General features: G+C 46.6%; 1 protein-coding gene across 8 annotated transcripts in view; it reads right to left on the reverse strand.

Annotated features, from left to right (window-relative positions):
• PCDH7 (protocadherin 7) overlaps window positions 1-23,785 on the reverse strand; it is a 422,460-nt gene extending 398,675 nt beyond the window's left edge. For 2 of the 8 annotated variants that reach the window (XM_028743755.2, XM_028743753.2), the window contains exon 1: window positions 18,385-23,784. In XM_028743755.2, the coding sequence (XP_028599588.1) occupies window positions 18,385-21,564 (3,180 nt within the window). In that variant the 5' untranslated portion in view covers window positions 21,565-23,784. Of the gene's footprint in view, window positions 1-18,384 lie in introns of all 8 variants that reach the window. The other 6 variants (XM_028743762.2, XM_028743757.2, XM_077934401.1 and 3 more) reach the window with 5 other exon arrangements.
• Window positions 23,786-25,789: the final 2,004 nt, after the last annotated feature.

Consider the following 25,789-nt stretch of genomic DNA (forward strand, 5'->3'; position numbering starts at 1 on the left):
TGCATTACTGTATGTTATTTTCAGTAGCATGTTATTTTGAATGCATCCCACCCCCATATGTGCATTTTAGTAAACACTGGTTGGAGGACTGCACTGCAAAATTCAGAGAAGTGTGAATTTTGAAAGATGGCTGTGTTTCACTGTGGACATCTTAAGGGCCTTTTCATATAATCATCATGTTGAGTTGGTGGAGTGGAATTATCTAGTAACTTAGCTTGTCCTGTGCCAACACCACACGCTGAATTTGGTCCAGATTGGGGTTTTGGCCAATGACTTTTAGCGTTCTAGCTCAAGCAGTGGCAATCGAAAAGCCAAACTAGGTGGATCAAGCAACAACTAGCCTGGCATGGGTTGATATCAGCAAAATATCCCCCACCCAACCTCATTACTCACTCAGTCTATGTTGGCTTTTGTGAATGGGTGCTAGAGGCAATGCCTGCTAGACAGCATAAAAGAAGAGACTGAAGATGTCCTGCAAACACTTTAGGGAGTATAAACGGAAGGCAAATGCTAATCAATGAGAAGATTCCACTGATAGTTTTTTTAGGTGTATGAGACTGATCAGATCTGCATGTAAGCTCCACTTTAACTTTGACCTATGGTCTAAACTCACATCCATGTGGTGGTTTCATGTTCTATGAAATCTCACAGATTTATGCTGAAGTTGAACAAGATTGTGCTTCAATGTGTATCCTAAAAGTGCCATAAAAATGTTCAGCAGCTGTTTATCAGTGCAAAAGATTATGGGTTGAGTTCAGTCCTGGTCTTGGAGGAACAGAAGGGATCTTTCTGCTTGTAGAAACGACGGCAATCCAAAAGAGCATTCACTTGGAGAAGGCAGAGGGAGTCCATTTGGACCAATACGCTTTTCCCATGTGGCCCCTTGAGGTCCCACGGTGTTCCAAAACGTCCCCCAACCTTTCGCAGCATATTTTCAGGGGTCATAGGGTGCTGCAGGGGCAGGAGGAATCAGTAAAAAATAATGACACCCCCACCCCCATGGGAATGTCTTGTAGAAGGATTGCTATATATTTTGTTGTGTCCTTTTATATTCTGTTGGAAGCTGCCCAAAGTGGCAGGGGCAACCCATTCAGAGGGGCAGGGTTCAAGAATTATTACTTCTTCTTAATAATAATAATAATAATAATATTCCATGTATGGGAACTCTGGATCCAAGCTTTATGTTTATATAGTACAATTGCTGAAAATAATATTTCTTTCTTTAAAAAATGCCAAGTGTGGTGTGTCCTGTGGTTACTAAAGAAAGAAGTTAAAGCTGCACAGGGGGGAAATTTCACACACACTTGGAAAAAAGAAAGGTCCATTGTAGTAACCGCACAATAGTATAGCCCCATCTGATTTATCATTAACAGAAGGGGGGGTAGAAATTCTATCAAGATACTGAGAACAAATTGCCTGCAGGCAACCCATTATCAGGGTCCAATTAATTTCAGATTGAAGGCACCAGACTTAGATCTGTTCTTGTGCCAGTAATCTGATACCCTGTAGATTGGATACATATGTCTTTCAATGAAATGCTGTTTATTTAGCTGCAGACAATGTTATTAACATGTAAGTGTAATAATAGCAAAAGTAATAAAGCCAGGGGACGCGGGTGGCGCTGTGGGTAAAAGCCTCAGCGCCTAGGGCTTGCCGATCGAAAGGTCGGCGGTTCGAATCCCCACGGCAGGGGGTCCCAGCGCCTGCCAACCTAGCAGTTCGAAAGCACCCCCGGGTGCAAGTAGATAAATAGGGACCGCTTACTAGCGGGAAGGTAAACGGCGTTCCGTGTGCTGCGCTGGCTCGCCAGATGCAGCTTGTCACGCTGGCCACGTGACCCGGAAGTGTCTCCGGACAGCGCTGGCCCCCGGCCTCTTGAGTGAGATGGGCGCACAACCCTAGAGTCTGGCAAGACTGGCCCGTATGGGCAGGGGTACCTTTACCTTTACCTTTAATAAAGCCAGTTATGTTGCAGGTCAAATTAGGAATCAAGTAATTCTAAAGGAAAATAAAAAATGTAACTGAAATAATATATATTACATGAGAGGCTATTGCAGTGTCGTCATTTTCCATTTAGGTTGAATAAAAATAACTTTGTGAATGACAAAAAGAAGTCTTTTATCCTGTCAATTACTATAAACCCATCACAACGTACAAATTCCTAGTTCCTAATGCTAAGTCTTTCAAATCCTAGGACTTATTTCATTTATTTTTTTCTTTGATAACAGATGGATTTTCTTTTATCCTTGGTAATTTGCATCAATAGTAGATCATAAAGTCTTACAAATACATAAAGCCATTTAGAAACATTTGATGGAGTGAATCTTTAGCCCATCCTTTTATATTTCTGAAGCATTAATTCACGAGGAAGGTTACTGGCAAATTTTAGGAGGTCGGTTGTTTTATATGGTTGATGTGAGGCGAGTAAAGATTATGCTCTAAATTTAGCACACAGTGTTCCTATAAAAATATGCTGGATTTCTGTGTTAAATGTTCAACCTGAGTCATTATTCATGCAGCAAAATATGCTCTGAAAAGTGAAGGCAACAATTTTGAGTCAGTGGCTCAGATGACCAGGTTATTTCCCAAGACCAGATGGAAGTAGCAAAGCCCCCACTTTGGGGTCCAGTTCTCATTTGGGTGTTTGCGCACTACCATTTTGTGTGGGCAGTCCCACAAATGAATCTGCAGCCATATGAAGAACGCCATGCACAGAGCAAGCACAGCATCAAAAGTTCTAACCTCGCTTTCTCCTTGACACACCAGTAGGTTAGAGCTGCAACAGTAGCCTCGTGGCAGCAAGGTCCACTTCTGCTGCTTTCAGCCCTATAATCTTGCCTGTATACTAAGAATCACAAGTCCCTACCAGTTAGATGATGGGAACAAGGCATCGAGTCTTCCTGCTGGTTCCAGAACTGTGGAGTTATTTTTTTTCCACCTTTCCCCATCCATACAGCTGTTTAGGTGAGCAGTGAAGCCCTTATTCTTCAATGCTGCCTTTAACAGAGATCCTAATTGCAATGGATGTTACAGAACGGCTTCTTAAGGTGTTCTGCGTGCTTGCTAATGCAGGATTTATACCTTTGTATTTTGCCCTGCTCTTGGCTTTATGTTGCTTTGTGATGCTGTAGCTCTGCACAATAATATTTTAATAATGAAAATAACGAGGCCATTGTCGCTATAGGCAGCAGGAGTAAATGTAAGTTTCAGTAGTACAGTGGTACCTCGGTTTACGAACTTAATCTGTTCCTGAAGTCCATTCTTAAACCAAATCCGTTCTTAAACCGAGGCATGCTTTCCCTGAGGCCTCCCGCCGCCAGTGCCCTTCCACCGTCCGGCTTCCATTCATAGACCAAGGTAAAGTTCGCAAACCGTAATACTACTTCTGGTTTTGCGGAGTTCGTAAACTGAATACTGTAGCTCATAAACAGGACTGTTCATAAACTGAGATACCACTGTATCATGTTCCTTGTGGAACTCTTTGCTAAAAAAGACTTGCATGGCTAACTCACTCCAGGCCTGTAGAAAGACAGTCAACACCTTCCAAGTGATAAAAGCATATGCCTTTTTAGGGGATGATTGAGGGCTGACTTTTAGTTGGATTAGACTTCTAGTTCTTTATTAATTGTAATTAATTGGTTCATTGGGTTGGGTTGGGTTTTTTATTATTGTAGTGTGTGTGTGTGTGTGTGTTTAGAATAAAATCTAACATACTAGGAGACCTCTGGAAGAGGGGAATGTGGAAAGGAAAAGAAATTAGTATGCAGCAGGTTATTGGTAAACATAAGCGGCAATGCAAACTTTAGCCTTTCTTCAAGTGGCCGTCAAGAGGAGCAAAGCTGCGTGAACTGCCCTCAGAGAAGCCTTATGAATGAGCTGGCTAAATCTATCAGACAGTTATCACCTAAGATCAGGGCTGAGGTTCACTGGCTGAGCATCTAGTGGCCTGTGGTTAAAGAGAGGTCTTTCAGTTTCCAATGCAATTATTCCCTGCAAACGTGCTTCCACAAATGATTTCAGAATGAAATAAATACTTTCAAAGGAATCCATTCGAGTTCTCTCTCTCTCTTCCTCTCCCTGGTAAGGCAGTTCTAACGTAATTAGAGAGTAATTGAGTGTTCAAGTCCTCCCCCCCTCAGATTAAGAAAGGAGAGGGATGGGGATCATTTCTCGCTGTTAAGACACACAAAGCTCATGTCATTTTAACCAATTAGGTGCATTAGAAGCATTTTTGCACAAATCTAGATTCGTGTCACTTACCACTGATGAAGGTAGAGAGATGGCAAGAAACAAAAATTATTCTGTTTGTGTTTAAAGCAGCAACAAATAAATGGGGGGGGGGCAAAATTTAGCAGATGATTTACACTGTTCCCATGTCAGTAATTAACTTCAACATCCATGGTAGCATAATAGGGTCAGTCTGTGTGCTCATGGTGATTGACATCGAGCAATGAGATTCTGAGCAACAATATTTCTGCTGATTGTGTCCATGAAGTCAGTAATAAAGTCCACATTCTCTATCTTAATAGGATTGTCATTTAGGTGGGAATATTTCTGGGGGGGGTGGGGGTTCTGAAGGATATATGCTCACTTTCAACTATGGGAAGTCATCTTTGACATTGCCAGATGCAGTAACGGCAAGCCAGGAGACTTCAACCTAGTCATAAAATTCTGCTTAGTCACATGTTTCCCAAACAGACAACGTAATGCATCTTGAATCTGGATATTTGTCTCCACCGGTGTGCTGGAGAGGAAAACATTGGATTGATTGGTTGGAATGTGTTTTGCAACTTCAAGTGGAATTTGATACTTTCCATAATAACAACCTCAGATCTGAAGTTTTTTTTTTAAAAAAAACCTGAAATACATTAATGGACGAAGATTAATGGAGGATGTTACTAGATCAGAGATTAACGGCTGTTAACTATATAGAAGCACCTAGTTGGCTACTGTTGAAAACATGATGGTGGGCTTTGGTTTACACCTGCAAGGAAGTTCTTATGCGCCTTATTTGGAGTTAGGGGTGGATAGGTGGTTTCAAAGGCTTCTAGCTATGAACTGGGTTCTAGCTGGCATCATCTGAGATTTGCCAGCTGTCAATGGTAATAGGAAATATTGTGCCCTAATAATATAATGCAGAATAACAATACAATTCTGTTGAGGAAAACAGCAAGGATTTGCAGTGCACATCTGAGTACAATCTGGCAGAAGAAGATAGGAACAAACAGTGACTTGATGGATGAATGCTGATTGCCCTTTATATGCTATTTATTGGGGGGGGCACTCAGTGCATATTAGTGAACTAACCTGAACTGTGTAATTTTGAGTTTGCAAGTCACCTTTAAGGAAATTATATGGTCAATAGAAATTAAGCTGCCACTCAGACTCTTGTATTAAAGTCAGAGTCATTCTTGTAACCCTACAGTTGAACAGAGACATCGTGCTATTTCATACAATAGTAAGCCTTTATTATTCTTTCTGGGTATTACTTTACTAGAACAGATTATAATTAAGACTAGTTTTAGTGATACCACTTCAGATCTTTACAAAATGCAAGTTCTAATGCAATGCTTCCATTCTCTGAAATGTGGTATAATAAGGGGACAATATTCACTTTCCAAAAGGCTTTGTCCTCTCTCTCTCTCTTTTTTTCATTTTCCCATTTCCAAAAGAGAAAGAGAGAGAAATATAACGAAAAAGATGAGGGGGGGGGAATTAAGCTAACTTTACATAGAAAAGAAGGGCCCATTGTTATAAATTGATGCACAACTCAGTTAAGCCAAAGCATTTCACTCCCACTGAAATCAGCTGGAAGTATTAGAACATTCCAGTTCAAACTTCATGTTCTTTGGAAGAAAGGCTAATTGATTTTTTCAGGAACTTACTTCCAAGTAAGGGACAATTCTTACATTAATTATGCAGTGCATTAGCTATTATATTGCTACAAGATCAAGTCCCATGCCAAACCACAATCTTCAGAATTACGGAACTACATGGAAAAGACATGTGTCCCCGGAGGCCAGCAGTAGACCTTGGAAATCACCACACCAGATCAGTGGCGTAGCGTGGGTTGTCAGCACCCGGGGCAAGGCAAGTAATTTGCGCCCCCTAACCCGTGGATTTGCGCCCCCTAACGCGTGGATTTGCGCCCCCTAACCTGTGGATTAGCCCTAACCCCAGATGTTGCGCCCGGTGCGGCCGGCCCCCCCTGCACCCCCCACGCTACGCCACTGCACCAGATAGCTACTGGGATCAGGCAGTATGGATACAACAACCATAATAAATAGGTGCTGTAAGAGGCAAAAATCAAATGAGGGATTGTAGCTTTGTGCTTAAAAGCATCTTAAAAAGCAGAGACATCACCTTGCCAACAAATCTCCGTATAGTTAAAGCTATGGTTTTCCCAGTAGTGATGGATGGAAGTGAGAGCTGGACCATAAAGAAGGTTGATCGCCGAAGAATTGATGCTTTCGAATTACGGTGTTCGAGGAGACTCTTGAGAGTCCCACGGACTGCAAGAAGATCAAACCTATCCATTCTGAAGGAAATCAGCCCTGAGTGCTCACTGGAAGGACAGATCATGAAGCTGAGACTCCAGTACTTTGGCCACCTCATGAGAAAAGAAGACTCCCTGGAAAAGAACCTGATGCTGGGAAAGATGGAGGGCACAAGGAGGAGGGGACGACAGAGGGTGAGATGGTTGGATAGTGTTCTCGAAGCTACCAGCATGAGTTTGACCAAACTGTGGGAGGCAGCGGAAGACAGGAGTGCCTGGCATGCTCTGGTCCATGGGGTCAGGAGTGCCTGGCATGCTCTGGTCCACGAAGAGTCAGACACGACTATACGACTAAGCAACAACAACAGCCTCGTGCTTCTTAAATCTAAATAATTTGGCTTAGTACGGTTACACACCCAGCTGTTAAAGAATGTGAAAGGATATATCAGCCTGATGATAGACACTACATATCAAATTATGGCTAGGTTTCGCAGAAACTCATAATAAATACAGCCCTGTTGAAACATAGTATGTCCATTTATGGTATAATTCACCACAAATTTCACCTGCATCATCACAGCATTGGGTTTTCCAAACGCGGGAGAAAAATGCAAAACACATCACAATTCAATATATGGCTTGCTAATTAGGGTATCAGAAGAAAGGCTGGTATATGCAGTCATAATACAGTTCTGCAATGCATCACTTTCAAAGTCAAATTTTGACATCCATGCCCATACCTTTTGGAAAGCAAGTGCAATGTAATTGCGAACAGTATGTTCTGAAAAGCCCCCTGGTTGAAACCACATCTTATATGGGATGAGCAATATTTGATTCCATCGGCCTGAACCTGAAGTCTACCATTTGAGGATTATAGTTCTGAACTTCCTCACAGGGTTCTTGCAAAGCTTACTGAGATGGTGCATGAAAAACACCTCGAACATTTCAGGAGTGTTATATAACTGATGTATTATTATTATTATTATTATTATTATATCACTTGTATAAAAAAGAAACATAAAATCCATCTCCAGAAGAAAAGAGAATATCACACCTAAGGAGCATCAAATATGTAAAATGCTCCATAATAAGAATGCAATTTTTATTAAATGAACCAGCAGACTACCATCAAACCTACTGATAGAAATTAAAGTGCAAGACTATTCCAGGAGTCTCCACGCTTCTGGGGCTCAGGACACATTTGAAAATCTAAGAAACTATTGAAGGTATCACAAACATCAATTTCATGGGGGGGGGGGTGGACTGATGAATATTAGAATCCAGCTACCCACACAAAAATAACACAGACCAAAAAAAGCAGAATGCCTTGAAGAAATTGCAAATAAATTCAAGAATTCAGGGAAACTTCAATCCAGTACGAAGCACTAGTATTATATTTTTAAAAAGAAGAAAAGGGGTGTGTGTAAAAACAATAGACATAAGTTATTAATGAGCTTGTACACATGCACCCAATGTCCTGAAATCAATCACCTGGAATATAGCATGTCAAGTACACCATTTAAAACAGTGAAGTTTTAATTTTATGTAAAAAAAATGAGTGGTTGCTACTCAATGCTGACCCTGCAATCCTCTCCACTTGCCCTCCCCAGGCTTTTGTTGTTGATTAAAAAGATCAGGACATGGATCAGGGCAGGCCATGTATAGATAGAAGGACTGGGCACTTACATCAGTGCATACTAAATTCAAATGTTCAATCTAAATTAGATTCTCTGTACATATCTATTGAGATATATGTCCCATTTGCTTAAATAGGACTGACGCCCAATCAAGCATGTATAGTGGATTGCAAAGGAAATCCTATGCACTCAGTTACCTGGGTATAAGTTCCACTGAACTCAATAGAACTTACGTCTGGGTAGACATGCATAGGTATACATTCCATACCAGCATAAACCCCTGCCCTTTGGTTTCACTGGTTTACAACTATCACATGCAAAAGAGCCACATGTTGTTGTTGCTTTGAAAAAAACAACAACTGCATGGTGAGATAACACCCCACTACATTTTATGAGATAAACTTTAAAGCAGCCAAGATTTTATTTCAGGTCACAGAACTGCCTGCGATAAAATTAACTAGCCAAACTATCAACAGACAGCAGGAGTACTGAGATAGGAGTAAGAAGGCACACCAAGGCTTACAAAAAAGCATTCAGGTTGAGCATAATTTTTAGTAATGGATAATTTACATAAACTTCGTTATACAGGTAGTTGTATAGTAAAACAGTTCCCAGACTTTGAGCACAAATCAGGCAATGTTAAACTATCCTATTTTAAGCCCCACTGATTTCAGTGGGATGGAGTTAGGTCATACTGGATGACATCAAAGGTTCATCACAGGCTGACTCCCAGTGAGCATCAGGTTACCAGACGTCCCTGTTTCCCGGGGACAGTCCCTGGATTTACGGTACACATCAGTCCCCTGACAAAATCCATCTATTTAGTAGGAAGTTGAAAAGTGTCCCCGGATTCACTGGAAAAAATCTGGTAACCTTAGGTGAGCATCTATATTTCTTAACAACTCACTTGGTCTACACACCACATTATTTGAGGCATTGTCTTGCCACATTTGGCAGCTTCAGTCAGTGGAACTTGCACTGTTAGTACATATGCCAGATAACATGCACTCCATGTTTGCTAGGAATTGAGATATGTTTTAGTGTGGCATCACTAATCCTCAAATCCTAGATTTGTACAGTTGGAAGGGACCGTGAAGGTCGTTTAGTTCAACTCCCTGTATTGCAGGAATATTTTGCCCAACCTGGGGCACTAACTCAAGACCCTGAGATTAGGAGCCTCATGGTTTTTTAAAATTTCAGTAAGCCTACCCAGATGAAGTGCAAATAGATAAATAGGTACCACTCTGGCGGGAAGGTAAACGGCGTTTCCGTGCGCTGCTCTGGTTCGCCAGAAGTGGCTTAGTCATGCTGTCCACATGACTCGGAAGCTGTACACCGGCTCCCTCGGCCAGTAAAGCGAGATGAGCGCCGCAACCCCAGAGTCGTCCATGATTGGACCTAATGGTCAGGGGTCCCTTTACCTTTACCTTTACCCAGATGTATTATATATATAATCTCTTTCACTGATAATTATTTTGTGTATTTTTAAAGTTTTGCTTATTTTTTATAATTATATTATTATGTACACTGGTTAGATATCTTTCTGACCAATCCATTTAAACATGTTTTCCCTGAACTAATAAAAACAAACACCTTCCCTCTCCATCCCTCACATGCTGCTGCTGTATGCACAACTCTTCATATATCCCCCCCCCACACACACACACGGAAGGGCTGCCTGGAGCATGGACTGGGTTGTCCCTTAGAGCAGCAAGGCAAAGACATAGTTAGCAGCAAAGCTATAGTTGCAGTTGAGTTATAAACATGCCACTCCTCAAAAATGCTAATTAAATACTTGGCTTGTTTTGCAATTTAATATTTATTGAGCGCACCTTTAAACCTGCAAATTCACATGCAAACTTCATTGTTCTTCCTACTGAAATGCGAAATGGCATCCCTAGCTTAGGCTTCAGTTTTGGTGGCTCTGCAAACAATGTCACCCATAAAATCTCTTAAAGTTTGCGTCCTTGAAGCAAGCCTTCTTTAGTCCCGTTGCAAATTAAATCTAGTACTTTAAATGCATTTGAGAAGATTATTCAAGGCAGATGCCATGACCAATTTTTTGAAACGTCTTGCAATTATTGCTTTTGTTCTTATTCTCGGTACACAGCTATATGTATATATGTTGCATGAAGGAATACTATGCCTGGAAAGTTTAGCTCTGTTTTTGAACACTGATTCTCCTTCTAATGCTGAGATTAGCTCCTATTCACGTCAGTGGAGATTCCAAATGCATATTGATGGAGGAATAGACCTCTTTTCCTTTCTTAATAAACAATAACATTGTTTGAATGTAGGATAGTCGTATCCTCACCATGCAAGTGTTTGCTTGGTATATGATAAACCGAATAAACTAACCAAACAACATACCAAGCAGATTCTAAAAAGAATTTTCTATTTATTTCTTCTTCTTCTTCTTGGCAAATTGCATTCTTACAGAAGTGAAGCTTTGCAGCCCTACAGACACGATAACATTCTCCTTCCATACGAAGGATGTTTTCCAAATAGCAAAAGTGTCTGAGTCAGTCATAAAAGATAATAAACAGCTAGGCAACAATGCACTCCAAGCAGAGATGATACAGTTCATAAAGGCTTACTGTGCCTTTTTTAAGGAAATGGAAGGTGGCATCTGTTTTGGGGGAGAAAGCGGGGGGAAGAACCTTTAAGACCATAGCCTCCCATTCATGGTTGCATGTATAGTGGCGAGAAAATTGGGTGAGGATGATAAGCAAATAAAAAAACCAATGAGTCAATTCTCCAGACAAAAGCAGTGGAGGTTACCACCTGCAAATCCTTGTGATGAATGCAGTGAAAGAACTATACAAAAAATGCCACCTTGTATATTTCATTACCCTATTGAATTATGAAAGCAAAGGGGAATACAAAGAACACGGCATAAATTCGCAACCACTGCTACATATCAGACATTTTAATAATTCCTGTTTATATTGATCCTTGGGAGTCCAAATAGTCTACATGGCTGAGCATTTTACAAAGACCAAAATGAAAAAAGCAACAATGCCAATCACCTCCAACCAAGTCCTCACTGGGATTCTTTTCTCTGAGAAGGGGGCAACACTCTCAGCGGTACAGCTAGGTAATTTCAGAGCCTGAACTTAATGGTCTTCCAGGGACCTCCTTTTGATAGCCAGGTGTATGATTTCACTCATGAAGCACACCATAAACATTTGTCTACTTCCTCCACTGCAATTCCATGCATTACAATGGCTTCTGCGTTACTGAGAAGTTACAGCGAAAAAGCAGAAGTTTGCCAATCCTGACTTAAAAGCAAACAAGCAAACAAACAAACCTCAGCATGTGCAATTTTGCATTCTAAACTTATTTAAATCATAGCACCCTTGAGAATAAGATGAAGTTTGTGCCTGGTATCCTGGTATCAAACACATTTGCATAGGGATTGCACCATTTTGTTGTAGAAAAGTCTACTAAACGCAAAATCATTCTAAAGCATCATTTATAACTGTGTACAGGCTTGGTGTGTGTGTGTGTGTGTGTGTGTGTGTGTGTGTGTAAATGCAGGTGACCAATTGAGAGGAGCATTGTTGCAAACCTGACCTCTCAGGAGCACCAGCACTCTGGCATAGCAGGACACTGAGGGAGTAGGAGAGAGGTGAGGTCTGTGAGGTTGGGGCACACTGGTGGCAAGGCTGAATTGACTTTGACAATGCATTTAAACAGCCCCTGCCACATCACCATCCTGCCCTATCCCATCAGCATCCAAGTATATAGTATATAGCATGATATGTGGCAGCCAACCTCTCTTCTGGCTGCTCCTAGAAGGATGAAATGTTTACGCAGTTGTTGGCACCCATCTGTCTCAAGAGACAATGGAGTGCACCTCTGGGAGTGAAGATAAACTGCCTAGTGACGTTTCCAGGGTGCAAACCTGGGCATTGTATATGGAGGTTCTGGACTGCCCAGATGACAAGACTCCCCTCTCGGCCTGGCTGATGTGGTCCAGTCAGCATTTAGCACCAGCTTGGCTGCATGAGTTGTTCAAAGGAGGCATAGAAAAGACAGCATGCAACTGTCTTAGGGACTCCATACCAATTTGTGTAGGGTTTAATCCTTAGTCCTTTCTTCTCCTGAAGATGTTCCACAAAGCAAGTGGGTATGGATATTTCCTCTGGGTTTAATCCCAAAGTCCCATGGATTTCAAAACAAAACTTGAGTGCAAATAACTTTCTCTGGATTGAGGACAATGCATTTAGGATAATGAAGGATGCGTATGTTGGGCTACTCAAATTATAGGCTGCTTTGTTGAAGGAGGAGGAGGAAGAGGGGAGATGTCACTGAAAGATCTCACAGATGCAGTCATCTGTCTTCACCAAGTAATACGGTCCTGTAACCTGAGACTGGACTTCCTGACAACAATGTTGCAGTCACTGAATAGTATCAATTACTGATTCTAATTACATTAATGTATCTCATTCATGGTACTTCAACATAAGCACTGCTTGGATTGCCCTTTGATCTACAGTCAAAGAAGTGTTATAATCACCCATATGAAACAAATGTTACTTTGTGGGCCGAGTAAAGCATACAAGTGTCAGCTAAAAAAACCAGGAGTCTCTTTATTTTCCATGCTTCAAGTCCATACTTAGGATTTGATTAATACACCTAGACAATAGATGATGTATTAGAAACACATACACACACACATTCTTTTTCAACAAGGTGATGAACATTAATGCCATCTGGTTAAGTATTTGTGAAGATGTAAAAGCTGTGACTGATAAATCAACCAGTGCTCAAATGGCATTCTTTGAGGACTGCAAAGTTCACATACTATTTATATAACTCCCCACCTGTTAGGCTCATTATGCAAAATGGGGGGAGGGATAAGAAAATGTCATTGAGAATCAAGTCAGCTTTCAATGGCTGTTTTTATTCTGCATTGCACTTCACGTCAGTGTGTGTGTATGTGTGTGTGTGTGTGTGTGTGTGTGTGTGTGTTCTACTTCACCCCCTATGCCTCAATATTGCAGAACTGCAATGTTATTTAATGTGTGATGTGTTACTGTGGTTTTATAATTTGCTGGAAGCCACCCAGAGTGGTTGGGGCAACCCAGTCAGATGGGTGGCTTATTATTATTATTATTATTATTATTATTATTATTATTATTATTATTATTATTATATTGTTTGGTGCTCCTCTCCTTTCCTATTGGGCTTCAAAAATCTCTTGGAGGTGTTCAGCACTTGTTCAGTAAACAAGAAAATCTATAAATTACTCTAAGGTCAAGATTGCGATTTTTAGCAGCCTCAGCCCTCGGTATAGATGGTGCTTGGATCAGAAGACTATAGTACAAACTTGTTCATTTAGATACCTGAGTGTACTCTTTAATTAAACCTTTTATTGAAAGTGTCATATGGAGGCAGGGAAAGTCAAAGCACAGAAAACTATAGGGGCATTGATGAACTTTTACTACAATAATGGAGGGCAGCTGATCGAACCTGCCCTCAAGATATTTGGTAGTAAACTGCTTACTCAAATGCTCTATGGCATTGAAATCTGGGGCTCTGATTGAAACTCCATTAAAGTTTTGGAAACTGAAAAACAATGGGTTTCTTTTTCATAAGCTGTACTCTTTTACAGGAATATCAGCAGTTCTTCTTCATATGGAATTTGGGTGGCCAACAATTAAGGCAAGATTGGACTGCGCTCAGTAAAGTATATTTCAAAAATTGCTACTATGCAAATCGGGCATTTTCCTGCTCTGTGTTATATAGAATTGGGTGATAACCAATTCTGGAAAGCACTAATTGTCAAGATGTTTTAGACTATTATGATTTTCCAGAACTGAGCTCTGCTTTGACTTTGAATGCGTCAACTAAGGGATAGGCTCTTCTGGATAGAATTCAGAAGGAACTGCAACTAACTAGAACCACCATACTTTCGCCTTGGTATCCACTCTTGAGGACAGAGCATTTTAGAGCTAGTTATCTGTGTGCTGAAGAGTTGCACATACCTTTATGAATCTGCCCAATGAAAACTACAGCTACAATGTGAATAATGTTATTGGAACAAGAATATTGTGTACAATAGTACCAACATCCTGTTGTCTTTTAAAGCAATCTTTGAAATAAGATAGATATAGAGATAGAGATAGAGATAGAGATAGAGATAGAGATAGAGATAGAGATAGAGATAGAGATATATTTTCTTACGGAGGTACAAAGTCTGTAAATAACTATCCACCCGGTACTGTCTGGATAAAGAGCTCCCTTTTGGGTTCTCTTAAAGTCAACAGAAGAAAGCAAAAGTAGAACTCAAAAGAGCGTTCCACCCCATTTCTGGCTTTCAGAGGTGAAATGTGTACTTTCCTCTAATGGCCTTCTCTAGTATCCTGCATCTTAAACATATTCTGGCAAAATGTTTTGAGTAAACAAAATCCAATTCAAAATTGTTTTGGCACAAAAATGCATGTCAATGTACTCTTCTACACACTAAATGATTGGCACAATCTGATCTGATTAACAGCTAGCAATACTGTTACTCACAATTTTTAAATAATTTTAAGATGACCATTTAGCAATCACTATCTGATTAATTTAGTGACCACTCCATATCTTACTATCATTGCTACTAAAAGAGTGGGAGGCTATTGCCTTTTACATCATAATTCAACATTGGTAGAAGTGTGTGTGTGTGTGTGTGTGTGTGTGTGTGTGTGTGTGTGTAAGGAAAAACATAAGTTCAGGTTGATTTCCAAATTGCAGTTAAATGTTCTAAGAGAAACTAACGTTGAAGTGTGGCAAAACAAAATAAAGGTCAAATGCTCTGTGTAGGAAGCAAAACTGCATACATTTTTGAATTACATCTTTCTATACACTCCTCAATATTTGGTGGGGAGGAAAACACAAAATTCTTCACATAAACTGCTTTTGTTCGGCACAGGTTACAAATAGCTCATGCAAGATGCTTCCACCAAAATACATCATATTGTCTCCAACATAATGCAAAAAACCAGGTTGCGTATTAAAAAGGTCCAAGCGAAGCAAGCTAACAAATCCCACAATATCAAATTGGTTTTTGAACCAAGTTTGCACATTTAAGAATGAGATAGCAAACACACACACTCTTTTTGTCACACTAACCAGGGTGTCTGCATTCGTGACCGAACATTGTATTTGCATTCATCAGCATGCATTTCTCTATAATGGAATTCCACACAAGATGCTATGCAGCTTGAGATAACACAATATTTACCCTAGCTTGGCTCTAACAGCGCTAACTGTTAAACGGTTTGCTTTGCATACAACCTCCCAACAAGCTAAAAGCAGAGAGAAACCACCTTAATTCAAAACAAAATAGATAGTTCTATAACAGTAGGTCACAACCAAAGGCACGGAAATTTGTTTTTCAAATACCTATGAATGGTTCACAGTGTGAGAAATTCAACAGTGCTTCTCTTTTGGGGGTGCAGATTCAGAATCAGTCCCTTGCATCACATCTAAGTTTTAAGCTTAAAGTGCAGGTGCCACACATTTGTAGTAACCTATTTCAAAACTCCACTTGCTGGAAGGTATCACAGAACAGGTAGGGCTGTATGTAGAGTAGCGTCTTATGGATTTGTAAGGAAGAGATAGAAGGGATAGATCTTAATCCTGATCGTTTTTAGCATCCCTCCCAAACAAATGAAAAAAGTGTTTCGGCAAGAGTTAATTCTCTCTTTCCTTGCATCTTTTTAATGGATGTATTGCATTAGTCCTATTAGAATTGGTGTGCTTAACATTTGTGTTTAGTGTCAGTTGCTTTCCAACCTCACAACTACAAAGCCCATTAGATTAAAACACCCTGGTTATGTAGAAAATCATACCTACTGTAATGGTAAACTGTTCTCTTTCTCACTGCCTAGCCCTTGACAATGTTAAAAGTGTCAGAGTACAGTAGACTTCAAGGGGCCTGTTTTTGGCTGGGTGTCTACCTCTAGTGGCTTGCAACAGTTTCCTCTCCAAGAGTAACCACAGTGCGAACAAAACCTTGTAACAAAAAAAGCTGTTTGGGATTAACCAAGCCCATGTGAGTGAGGATAGAGTGACAATATAGCTGGGAAACGGGGTTCACATTCGCTTCTACAGGATACTTGCTACTATCTACTTGTATGCAGGGCTGCATATGATGAGAGCTCATTTGCTTTCGGGCAGTAGCTTCCTCTGTAGTGATATGTGAAAGAGGGTTCCTAGTGCCAAGATCTTGGCATGCTTCCTGTACCTCTTAGGAGTCACAAAGAAGGGGGTGGTATCAACAGGTGCTGCTTTCCTCATGGAAAGTGGTGAGAAGAAGTTGCACCTGGTAGAAGGTTTCATCCACAAAAGGTATGGAAGCATTCTCAGGATCTGGACTTGGAAACTTTAGTGAGCCTAATGCCTTCACCTGACTGCAACTCCCGGCTTGTGAAGGCAGAGAGGCATCCATACCATTATTTTCTCACTGTTGGTAGGTCAAGTGGCTGTACCTGATCTATTTAACTGGTGCTTGGGGTGGTGATGGGGAGCCACAGAGTGGAGGCTTGTTGTGTTTGTTGATGAGCTTTTAGCTACTTGCAGCACCAGCCCAATAGATTTCCACTCCCACTCTAAATTTCACAGATTGAGAAGCACACTCCAGCATCCATTGCATTCTTGCAGAGGATGCTACAGTGGAATTCTCAGATACACATGCTCATTCAGGGATTCCTCTCAAAAGCATCTAATGGACCCAGCAAGTAGATGGGCTGCTTTGCACTCCAGCTGGCCCTGTCTGCTTTGCAGCCTTTGAATATGTCGCCCCATCCCCCTTGTGTGCGCTCACATGTGCACATGCAATTGTAGGTAGGCACAATTGTGTGTCTGTTTCCATTTATGGCTCTGTGCCAGTTGGATGTGTGACTAAATGGGAGAAGGGGGAAAGGGGGTGGAGTGGAACTGAAGGCTGGAGACATCTCTGACTTCCTACATTGCTAATTCTTTCGTTCCATTATGTGTGTCAGTGTGTGTGTGCTGCCAAACAGTGTGAAGGCACAGTCCGATGATCATTTAACTGAAATTAATAGTTTCCTCTTCATACTTCAATTATCTTGGCCTACTAATAAGCAGGGTATTTCAGGAATAGCAAAAGGGGGTGGGTTTTTTTGCTCAGCAGTGCATGTTAATTGCTCTGTTATGTATGAAGTGATCCTTACTATATTTTCCAAAATGACTCTCCAAATCATTGAACCAGAATATTTTTGGTTATATATATATATATATATATATATATATATATATATATATATATGCATATATTCCTATTCCTTAATGAGAGTATGTTGGATTACAGTAGATGCAAGAGATGGGATTGTGCGTGCAGAAATTTAAGTTTCCGGCTGTGTGTGTGTGTTGGAAAGAAAGAAAGAAAGAGTGAGCCACTATAGTGGCTGTGGTGTGTAATACGGTGGGAAAACTTGCTTAGGACAGATAGTTGTGTGATGGGTGGTGAGCCTTCAACAGCTGTGAAATATGGGAGGGCTATGGCAGGTCTGACTATGCCTTTGAAAATCATTTAACTGAAATTATCGTTTACTATTAACACACTTGGCTTTAACTATCCCATCCACTCAAGGCTGGTGTATGTAAAAGTTGAGAAAGGAAGTTGAATTTTGACCATAAATGCATGCCCATTCTTCCAATCAGCATTAGTGTTAGTGACTTTGGTTCTTTAGAGTTCTAATTATTCCAGACTAATGGTATGAGAGAGGCACTGGGAAGCTTGTTGTGTGTAGGTGTGAGCGTGACTGTAAAAGGGAGGGGAAGAACAGGTGTAAATCAGAGAAGTGGCTGCATGTGTGTGTAAGTGTAGGAGGAGTAATAGCAGGTGTGTCTGAGTGCAAGTATGCCTTTCATCTAGATTAACAGTTTAGTCTTAAGGCTTTTCAAACAGGCTGTCTGTCATCCTCACAACCAGGGTGGATCTTCATACTAAAAGGCACCTTAACATTGGGAACAGAAATTCTGTTTGCATTGGTGCTCCTGTGATTCTTAGTTGAGGAAATGTTAATTCATAAAATACACACCTGATCCTAAAGGCAGATTCTGGCGGTGAGTGGTTGTAAAACAGGTGTGGGCTGGGGCTTGACTGCCTGTGGGAGAGGAGCAGCAGGCGAGCCTGTGCCTGTGAACGGCTAGGAAGGGTGTAAAGGGGGCGAGTTCCCCCCCTTCTCCCCACCCACCCACTCACCCACCCCTGCATGCCTCCATCCGCCTTACCTGCTTGCTGTACTTGCTGCTGGCTTGACAGCTGTACTCGGAGCAGTGGTCCGAGCCGATGGAGATGTTGTCCCCAGCGCCTACGAAGGTGTTGGCCGGGGGCAGTTCCTGGACGGCCTGGTGTTTTTTCCCGGCGGTGGGGGACTGCGGGTGCAGCTGCACCGTGGGCAAAGGCGAGCTGGATTTGTAATGCCTGGCCAGATCCGGGCTGCCGGGCCCGCCGTTGACGGAGCGGTAGCGGCTCATGCTGGGGCTGTCCCCGGACAGCTTCTCGTTGACGCCGTCGTAGCGCTGCCCATTGGGCTTGGAAGCCTCGACCGTGACGATGCTGCTGTAGAGGGGCTGCTTGCCTTGCTTCTTGCCTTTCTTGTCCTTCTTGGGCTTCTTGGCCTTGTCGTGCTGCTGCGGCGTGAAGAAGTCCTCGTGGTCCTTCTTGCCGGCCTCGTAGCCGCCGTGCTTGCCCTTGGAGCGGCAGTAGCGCGCCATGACGACCACCAGGATGAGCAGGACCACGGTCATGATGCCGGCCACCACGCCCACGACGATGCTGAGGCGCTGCTTGCTTAACTCGTAGCTGGGGTCGCCGGCGATGTCGTGCGCCAGCGGCGTGTGCAGGCTGCGCGCCACTTGGCTCTCCACGACGGTGGCGTTGGCCAGGCTCTCGTTGACGAAGACGTGCAGCAGCGCCGTGGTGGACTGCGGAGGCTGCCCGCTGTCGTTGACCTGCACCACCAGGCGGTGCAGGCCGTAGTGCTTGGGCGCCAGCTTGCCCACCAGAGACACGACGCCGCTCGACGGGTCGATCTCGAACAGCTTGAACGGGTTGCCGCCCACGATGCTATAGCTCAGCTCCGCGTTCTGGCCAGCGTCCGCGTCTTTGGCCTGCACCGTGGTCACCACGGAGCGCACGTTGCTGGACGGCGGCAGCACCGTGTAGGAGCTGTTGGCCGGAGACGTGACCACGGGCGCGTTGTCGTTCTCATCCATGACGAAGAGCGACACGGTGGCCGTGGCCGAGCGGGCCGGCTCTCCTCCATCCACGGCCTTTACCTTGAAGGTGTAGCTGGTCTGCAGCTCGCGGTCGAACGAGACCGTCGAGTAGATGGTGCCCGTGTCGTTCTCGATGGAGAAGATGCCCGGCGCGCCTTGCGCTTGGTCCCCGGGCTGTATGGAGAGGCTGAGCTGCGCGTTGCGCCCCTTGTCGGCGTCCATCACTGTCACCATGCCCACTGGGCTGTTGGGCTGCAGGTTCTCCTTGACGTAGAAGGTGAACACGTCCTGCATGAAGCGCGGCTCGTTGTCGTTGCGGTCGGCCACGCGCACCACCACCGTGGTGGAGCCCTGCAGCGACGGGACCCCTTTGTCCCGGGCCGTCACCTGGAACTCGTAGGTGTCCCTCTGCTCGCGATCCAAAACGGCCTGGACGCGCACGTCCCCGGAATCGGGGTCGATGGTGAAGAGGCCTCCGGGAGACTCGGCAGAGAGCGGGGAAGGCTCCAGGGAATAGGCAATCTCGGCGTTCTTGCCACTGTCGGCGTCCGTGGCTATCACCGTGGCCACGCGCTCTCCGGGAGCGTTGTTCTCCGGGAAGGATACCTCCAGCACGGCCTGGCTGAAAACGGGCGGGTTGTCGTTGGTGTCCCCGACGCGCACCAGCAGGGAGTTGTTGCTGGACAGGCTGGGGCTGCCCGAGTCCACGGCCACGATGACCACGTTGTAGTCTCGCACGGCCTCATAGTCCAGAGGCGCCGAGGTGTGCAGGAAATACTTGCGCTTGTTCTGGGGCTCCCCTTCACCCTCGCTGGCCGGCTTGAGCTGGAAAGGCACGTCGCCCACCACGGTGCAGGTCACCACGCCGTTCTCGCCCTGATCCCGGTCGGACACTTGCACCAGGGCGATGGGGGTGTCCACCAGGACGTCTTCGGCCACGCTGGCCACGCCGTCGCGCAGCGGGATGCGCCCGATCTTACGGATGTCGATGGTGGGCACGTTGTCGTTCTCGTCGCGGATGTTGAGCACCACCGTGGCCTTGTCCGTCTTGGGGGGCTGCCCGCGGTCCCTGGCCATGACGGTGAAGCGGAGCTGGTTCACTTCCTCGCGGTCGATGCGGTGCAGCACGCTGAGCCAGCCCGACGACTCGTCGAGGCGCAGCAGGCGGCGCACGGACTCGGTGGCTGCCCCGAAGACGTACTCGATCTGGCCGTTCACCCCGACGTCGGAGTCCGCCGCCCTCAGCTGCAGGATCGGGGTGCCGGGGCTGCTGTTCTCAGCCAGGTCGGCCTCGTAGACGCTCTTCTCGAAGCGGGGGCTGTTGTCGTTCACGTCGGTGATAAGCACTCTCAAGATGGCCTGCGAGGAGCGCGCCGGATCTCCGCCGTCGCGCACCCGCAGAGTCAGCTCGTACGAGTCCCTCTGCTCCCGATCCAGCGCCCCTTTGACGATCAACTGGGGCTGCTTCTCGCCATCGGGGGTGTCCGCCACCTGCAGCTCAAACACGCTGCTCCGGGCCCCGCCGTCAGCCTCTTGCCTCCTCTTGCCGCCCCCGGGGTAGAGGGCGCTGTCGGAGGTGGCAGAAGCCGAACTCCCCCCGCCCCGTCGGCCCCCATCGGGCTCTTGGAGCAGCTCGTAGCGCTCGATGCCGTTGCGCCCGAAGTCCCTGTCGGTGGCAGTGGGCAGCAGGTAGAGGGTGCCCACGGGGCGGTTCTCCTCGACGGTAAGGGTGAGCACGGGGGAGGGGAAGGTAGGGGTGTTGTCGTTGATGTCCAGGATGATGACCCGGCCTTCGAAGAGGTCCACCCAGCTCTGCGACGGGCCGATCACGGACACCTCGAAGTCCAAGAAGCACTCGTTCTCGTCGAAGATCATCTGGCACTGCGGCAGCTTCTCGCGGTCGATGCGCCTCTCGGTGGTGCTCAACTCGCCCGTCATGTTGTCGATCTTCAGGTAGTCGGAGCCGGACTCCAGGCTGAACGTCACCTCGCCCGAGCCCGTCACGATGCCCAGGTCCGAAGCCACGTTGCCGATGCGGATGTCGGCAGGTCCCTCCTCGGCCAGCCGGTATCTCAGCACTTGCTTAGCCGCCGCCAGGCTAACCCAAAGCGGAGGCGGCAGCAAGAGCAAGAAGCAGCAGCAGCAGTAGCAGCACTGCACAAAGCCCAGGAGCGTCCGCATCTTCCACATCTTCTTGAGCACCCAATGAAAGACCCCACCACCACCACCTTCCTCTGCCCACCCGTGCCAATAAACGCCCCCCTTGGCAAGCCAACAAGAAGATGCCTCGGCGTTTGGCGGGGGGGTGGAGGGAAGGATGGAGGTGATGAGGGTGGTGATCAATTATAAAATCCTCCTGCTTCTGCAGAAAACTTCGGGTCTCATCCCATCTGGCGCAAAAAAAAGGGTGAAGGGGAGGAGGAGGGAAGGGATCTGGGGTTGGCTGGCGGCTCTTCCCCACCTCTCGTTCCCCCCTTCCTTTTGCAGTTGCTCTATACTCACAGTTCACCGGGCAAGTGTATTTTGCTTTTTTAAAGATTCATCTCGGCAGATAGGATGAAGGAGGGGGGGGAGTTCCGCCTCTTCCTCCTCCTCCTTCTCCTCCACCCCCTCCGATGGCACTGTAATCACTTTGCAAGGTTTGCAAGAAAAGCAAGAGCAGCAGCAGCAGCAGCAGCGAGGGATTTGATGCAACCAACCCCTCCCCCGCCGCCTTCTTTTTTACTCCAGTCCAGTTCGATTCGCACTCTTTCCTCTCTGCCTGCTTGCCTGCCTGCCTCTTCCTAGCCGCTTGCCACCGCCGTGGAATTAGCTCTTCTGTTTCTCTCTCCCCCCTCCACTCCGCATACACACGCCGACGAAGGGGTGGGAGGGCGGGTGGAATGTAAATTGCTTCATTCAGAGAGCGCTGGTGTCCGGCGGAAAGGAAAAGGACAAGGCAGCCTCCAAATCCTCTTAGCTAAAGATGGAATGGGGGAAGAGTAAAAATAGCCCCAAAATAAAGAGAGGGGAAAAAAATATGTCCAGTCTCCAGTGATGCGACAGCTGTATAGATATTTGGGAGGGTTGCTTCGTCTGCCTTGTATTACAGATCAGTTCTCAAGAAATCCCCTTTGGTTGTCAGGATAGCGCCTAAATCCATCTTTAAGAGATCGCCTCCAATGTTCAGGTCCTTCTAGAGAGAGGAGAGTTCTTCTTCAATATACTGTATATTTTAAAAAAAACAAAACTCTGCGCAAGGTCATTGGTCACAAAGCAACATGGTACAAAATCTGCAGGAGATGTTCGTCCGGAATGCAACAAGGATGGAGGGGAATGCACATAGATAGATCTCTTTTCCCCCCGTCTCGCGAGCGCGCGCGCGCACACACACACACGATACAACAGTCCCAAGTTTGTTTTTTTGCATCCGCAGTTGGTGTGCGTGTGCGTCTTACCTGCATTTACACTGCATGTGTTAGAGCAATCGGAGGCTGCAGCACTAGGGAGAGCGATTCACAAATGAGATTGCAGTCTCTCGCTCGCTCCCTTCCTTCTTCCTCGCCGTCCCAATGCAGCGAAAGCAGCGCTGAACTTCATCCCCCCTTTTCCTCCCCAGTTCAAAGGTGAGCACAAAGGTTGGCTGCTGGCTGTGTGTGTGTGTGTGTGTGTCCCCGAAGGCGATTATTCTAAGGCTCCCCCCTCATGGATATATACCCGAGGCAGAAGGGGGTGGGAAAAGGGAAGAGATGTAACTGGATCTTCTTCCCACGTGAATTACCACCGCCGATTCGGAATTACATCCATAGCTGCGGAATGAGGGGGGGGGGGGGGAGAGTGAAAGAAGGGAGATCTCTTAAAAATAAAAAAAAGCACCAATCCCAAAATAAATGTCCAAATGCAGCGCTGGAGAAGGATTGATTTTAATCGAAGCAGAGTCCGGGTTGCAAACGAGAGACGATCCGGAGTCAGTAGTTTCCCTGGACCGCCACTCCGGGCGAGATCTGCAATTGTGCTTGTTTGTAAAGCCCCCTTTTCCTGGCTCGTCTCGCTCAAGTGCGGCTGCTTGGTGCAGGGAAGCTCGCTCGGCTCTTTCCTCCCTCTGACAGACACACACACACACACGGCGAGCGTGACGCTTCCCAGGAAAGGGAGGAAGGAGGAGAGGAGAAAAAAAAAGCAGCAGCGGAGCATCAAGTTTTGCCCGAAGTGGCTGGGAAGCTGCTGGGAAGCCTCTCTCGGTGACTCTGCCCTGCTGCTGCTGCAGAGCCGCCTGTGCACTGTAGGCTGAGAGCGAGAGGCAGGCAGAGAAAGAGAAAGAGAGAGAGAGGGAGAGAGAATGGGGAGGAGTTGGGAGCCGCCGCCGAGCGCTGCACTCCAGAAAAGCCCAGCATTTACCCTCTGCCGTTGCTGCTGCTGCTGCTGCTGGCAAGTGGGCAAGCGGCCTCCCGCAGCGAGATCCCTCGATCCCTAGATCCCCCGAGCTGGCCCGACCGGACCTTGCCGTGCCACCTCCCGACACAGATTTAGGGGAACAGACCTTTCATGGGTACTTAAAGGAGCTTGAAAAGCATCCTCCTCGCTCTCTGGGTTGTCAGCGTCGCTCTCCACTCCCCCACGTTCCGAACTTGGGGGGTGGAAAGGGAAAGCTCTTGGGGTCGGGCAAGGAGCGGCGTGGGGAGATCACGTGGATCCGAGAGTAGTCGGCTTCGGGTGCTTTTTTTTTTAACTTTTCGCTGTGTGGATTTGTGTTGTGTTTTTTTTTTTTGGGGGGGGGTGTATTACAGAGGCAAGCAGATGACAAGGCTGCGGCTAATAGGGTGGGATCCAGGAGAGGGATCTCGAGCCTCTCTCCCCACAGGGATCCTCCCGAGATTAGGACCCTCACATTTATAAGATTGAATCTCTCCCTTCTCTGTCTCTGTGAGGAGCCGAGACTGCGGTGGAAGTGGCGGTGTGGGGGGACGTGTGTGAGAGAGCGAGCTCGGAGTTGGCAACGTGAGGAGAGCGCTCGTTTCTGACACACCGCAAAATGTAGCCGCGTCGTGAGGGGAGCCAACTTTCGCGCCAACTCTGTCCACTCGGCTTCTGGCGGCGACCCGCCGCCTCTCTCCTTCTCTCGACTTTGGCGCGCTTAATCGCCCGCGGCATTTGCTGGCCTCCGCTCTTTTCGGAGGGGCGACCGGCGCCGCCCGCTCGCGCGCCTCCTCCTCCCGCCTTTTCTTCCTCAGTTACTCGGCCTCCTCCTCCTCTCCACTCCGGCGGAGGGAGGGAGGAGAGGCGGGGAGGAGACCCCGAGGCATCTGGGCTGGGCCCAGGGCACGCGTGGGGAGGGCACACGGGGTGCGGAATGGCAACGGCAGCAGCAGGAGGAGAGAAACCTGTTCCTCGCTCGTTTCTGAGGGGAGCCGCGCACGTCTTTTTGACGCCGCGCGGCGAGGGCGGCGAGAGGCTTCCTTTCTGCGGGTGACTCAGCTCCCTCACAAAATGAAGGAGGTTTTCTGGGAAGGAACGTGCGGCGCGCGAGAGCGGGGAACGGGAGAGCCGCTTTGGAAAGAGAGACAGCGGCGGGCTGGAGGCTCCCGCCGCCGCCGCCGCTATGTCTGACTCAGACATGATCCCGCGCTTCCTCTGAGGCGAGAGGGGGCTCCCCTCCTTTTGGCGCGCGACTGGCGCGGCGGCAACAGCTGCGGGCGCTCGAGCTCGCTCGCGCCCTCGCTGGTTGGCCGGCGAGCCTCCCAAGCCCCGCCTCCGTGGACCCCGCCGGAGACCCTGGGTTTGTCAGATCTGCAGCATCAGCGAGAAAAGAGGCGACTTGGCGCAGACTCAGTGCGCATCGCCGCAGTCCCGGTGCGTGGGGGGGGGGAGGAGGGAGGGGGAGGAAAGAGGGAGGCGGGCAGCTCCGGCAGCTTCTCAGCGGGTTAAGTGGGATTAATACCAAATCTCCGCTTTATTTGCCAAGCAACTTGACTTTGTCAAAAACCTCTCTCTCTGCCTCCGCCTTCCCCCCCGCCCCTCCTCGGTGCTGGGGCGCGCCCGCGCCGTCTTGGGAGGCGGCGACGACTCTTGCCCCTGCGGGAGCTCCAGGCGTGCCAGCAGCGATCCCCAAGAATTAGGCAGCCCTGCCAGAGAGTGCGCTACAATTACATTGCATTGCATTGTGTTGCATTACAATCCATTGCATTGCATTGCAAACCATTGCATTGCGTTTCCCCCCTGGGCTTCCTTTAGAAAACAGACAGGTAAATAAGTCGACCCGTGGAAATCAAGCCATTCTGCGTTGCATTTTAATTACGTTTCTTTTTTCCCTTTTTTTTTTTTTTAAAGAAACTTGCAATGCGCTTAACGCGGGAGAACAAGCGCAATTGGAACATGCCCTGGAACTGGGCTTGCAAGAAGGCTGGCTGGCTGGCTAGCTGGCGACGCGAGTTCCCTC

This window comes from Podarcis muralis, chromosome 9, assembly GCF_964188315.1.
Source record: "Podarcis muralis chromosome 9, rPodMur119.hap1.1, whole genome shotgun sequence".
NCBI classification, from domain to species: domain Eukaryota; kingdom Metazoa; phylum Chordata; class Lepidosauria; order Squamata; family Lacertidae; genus Podarcis; species Podarcis muralis.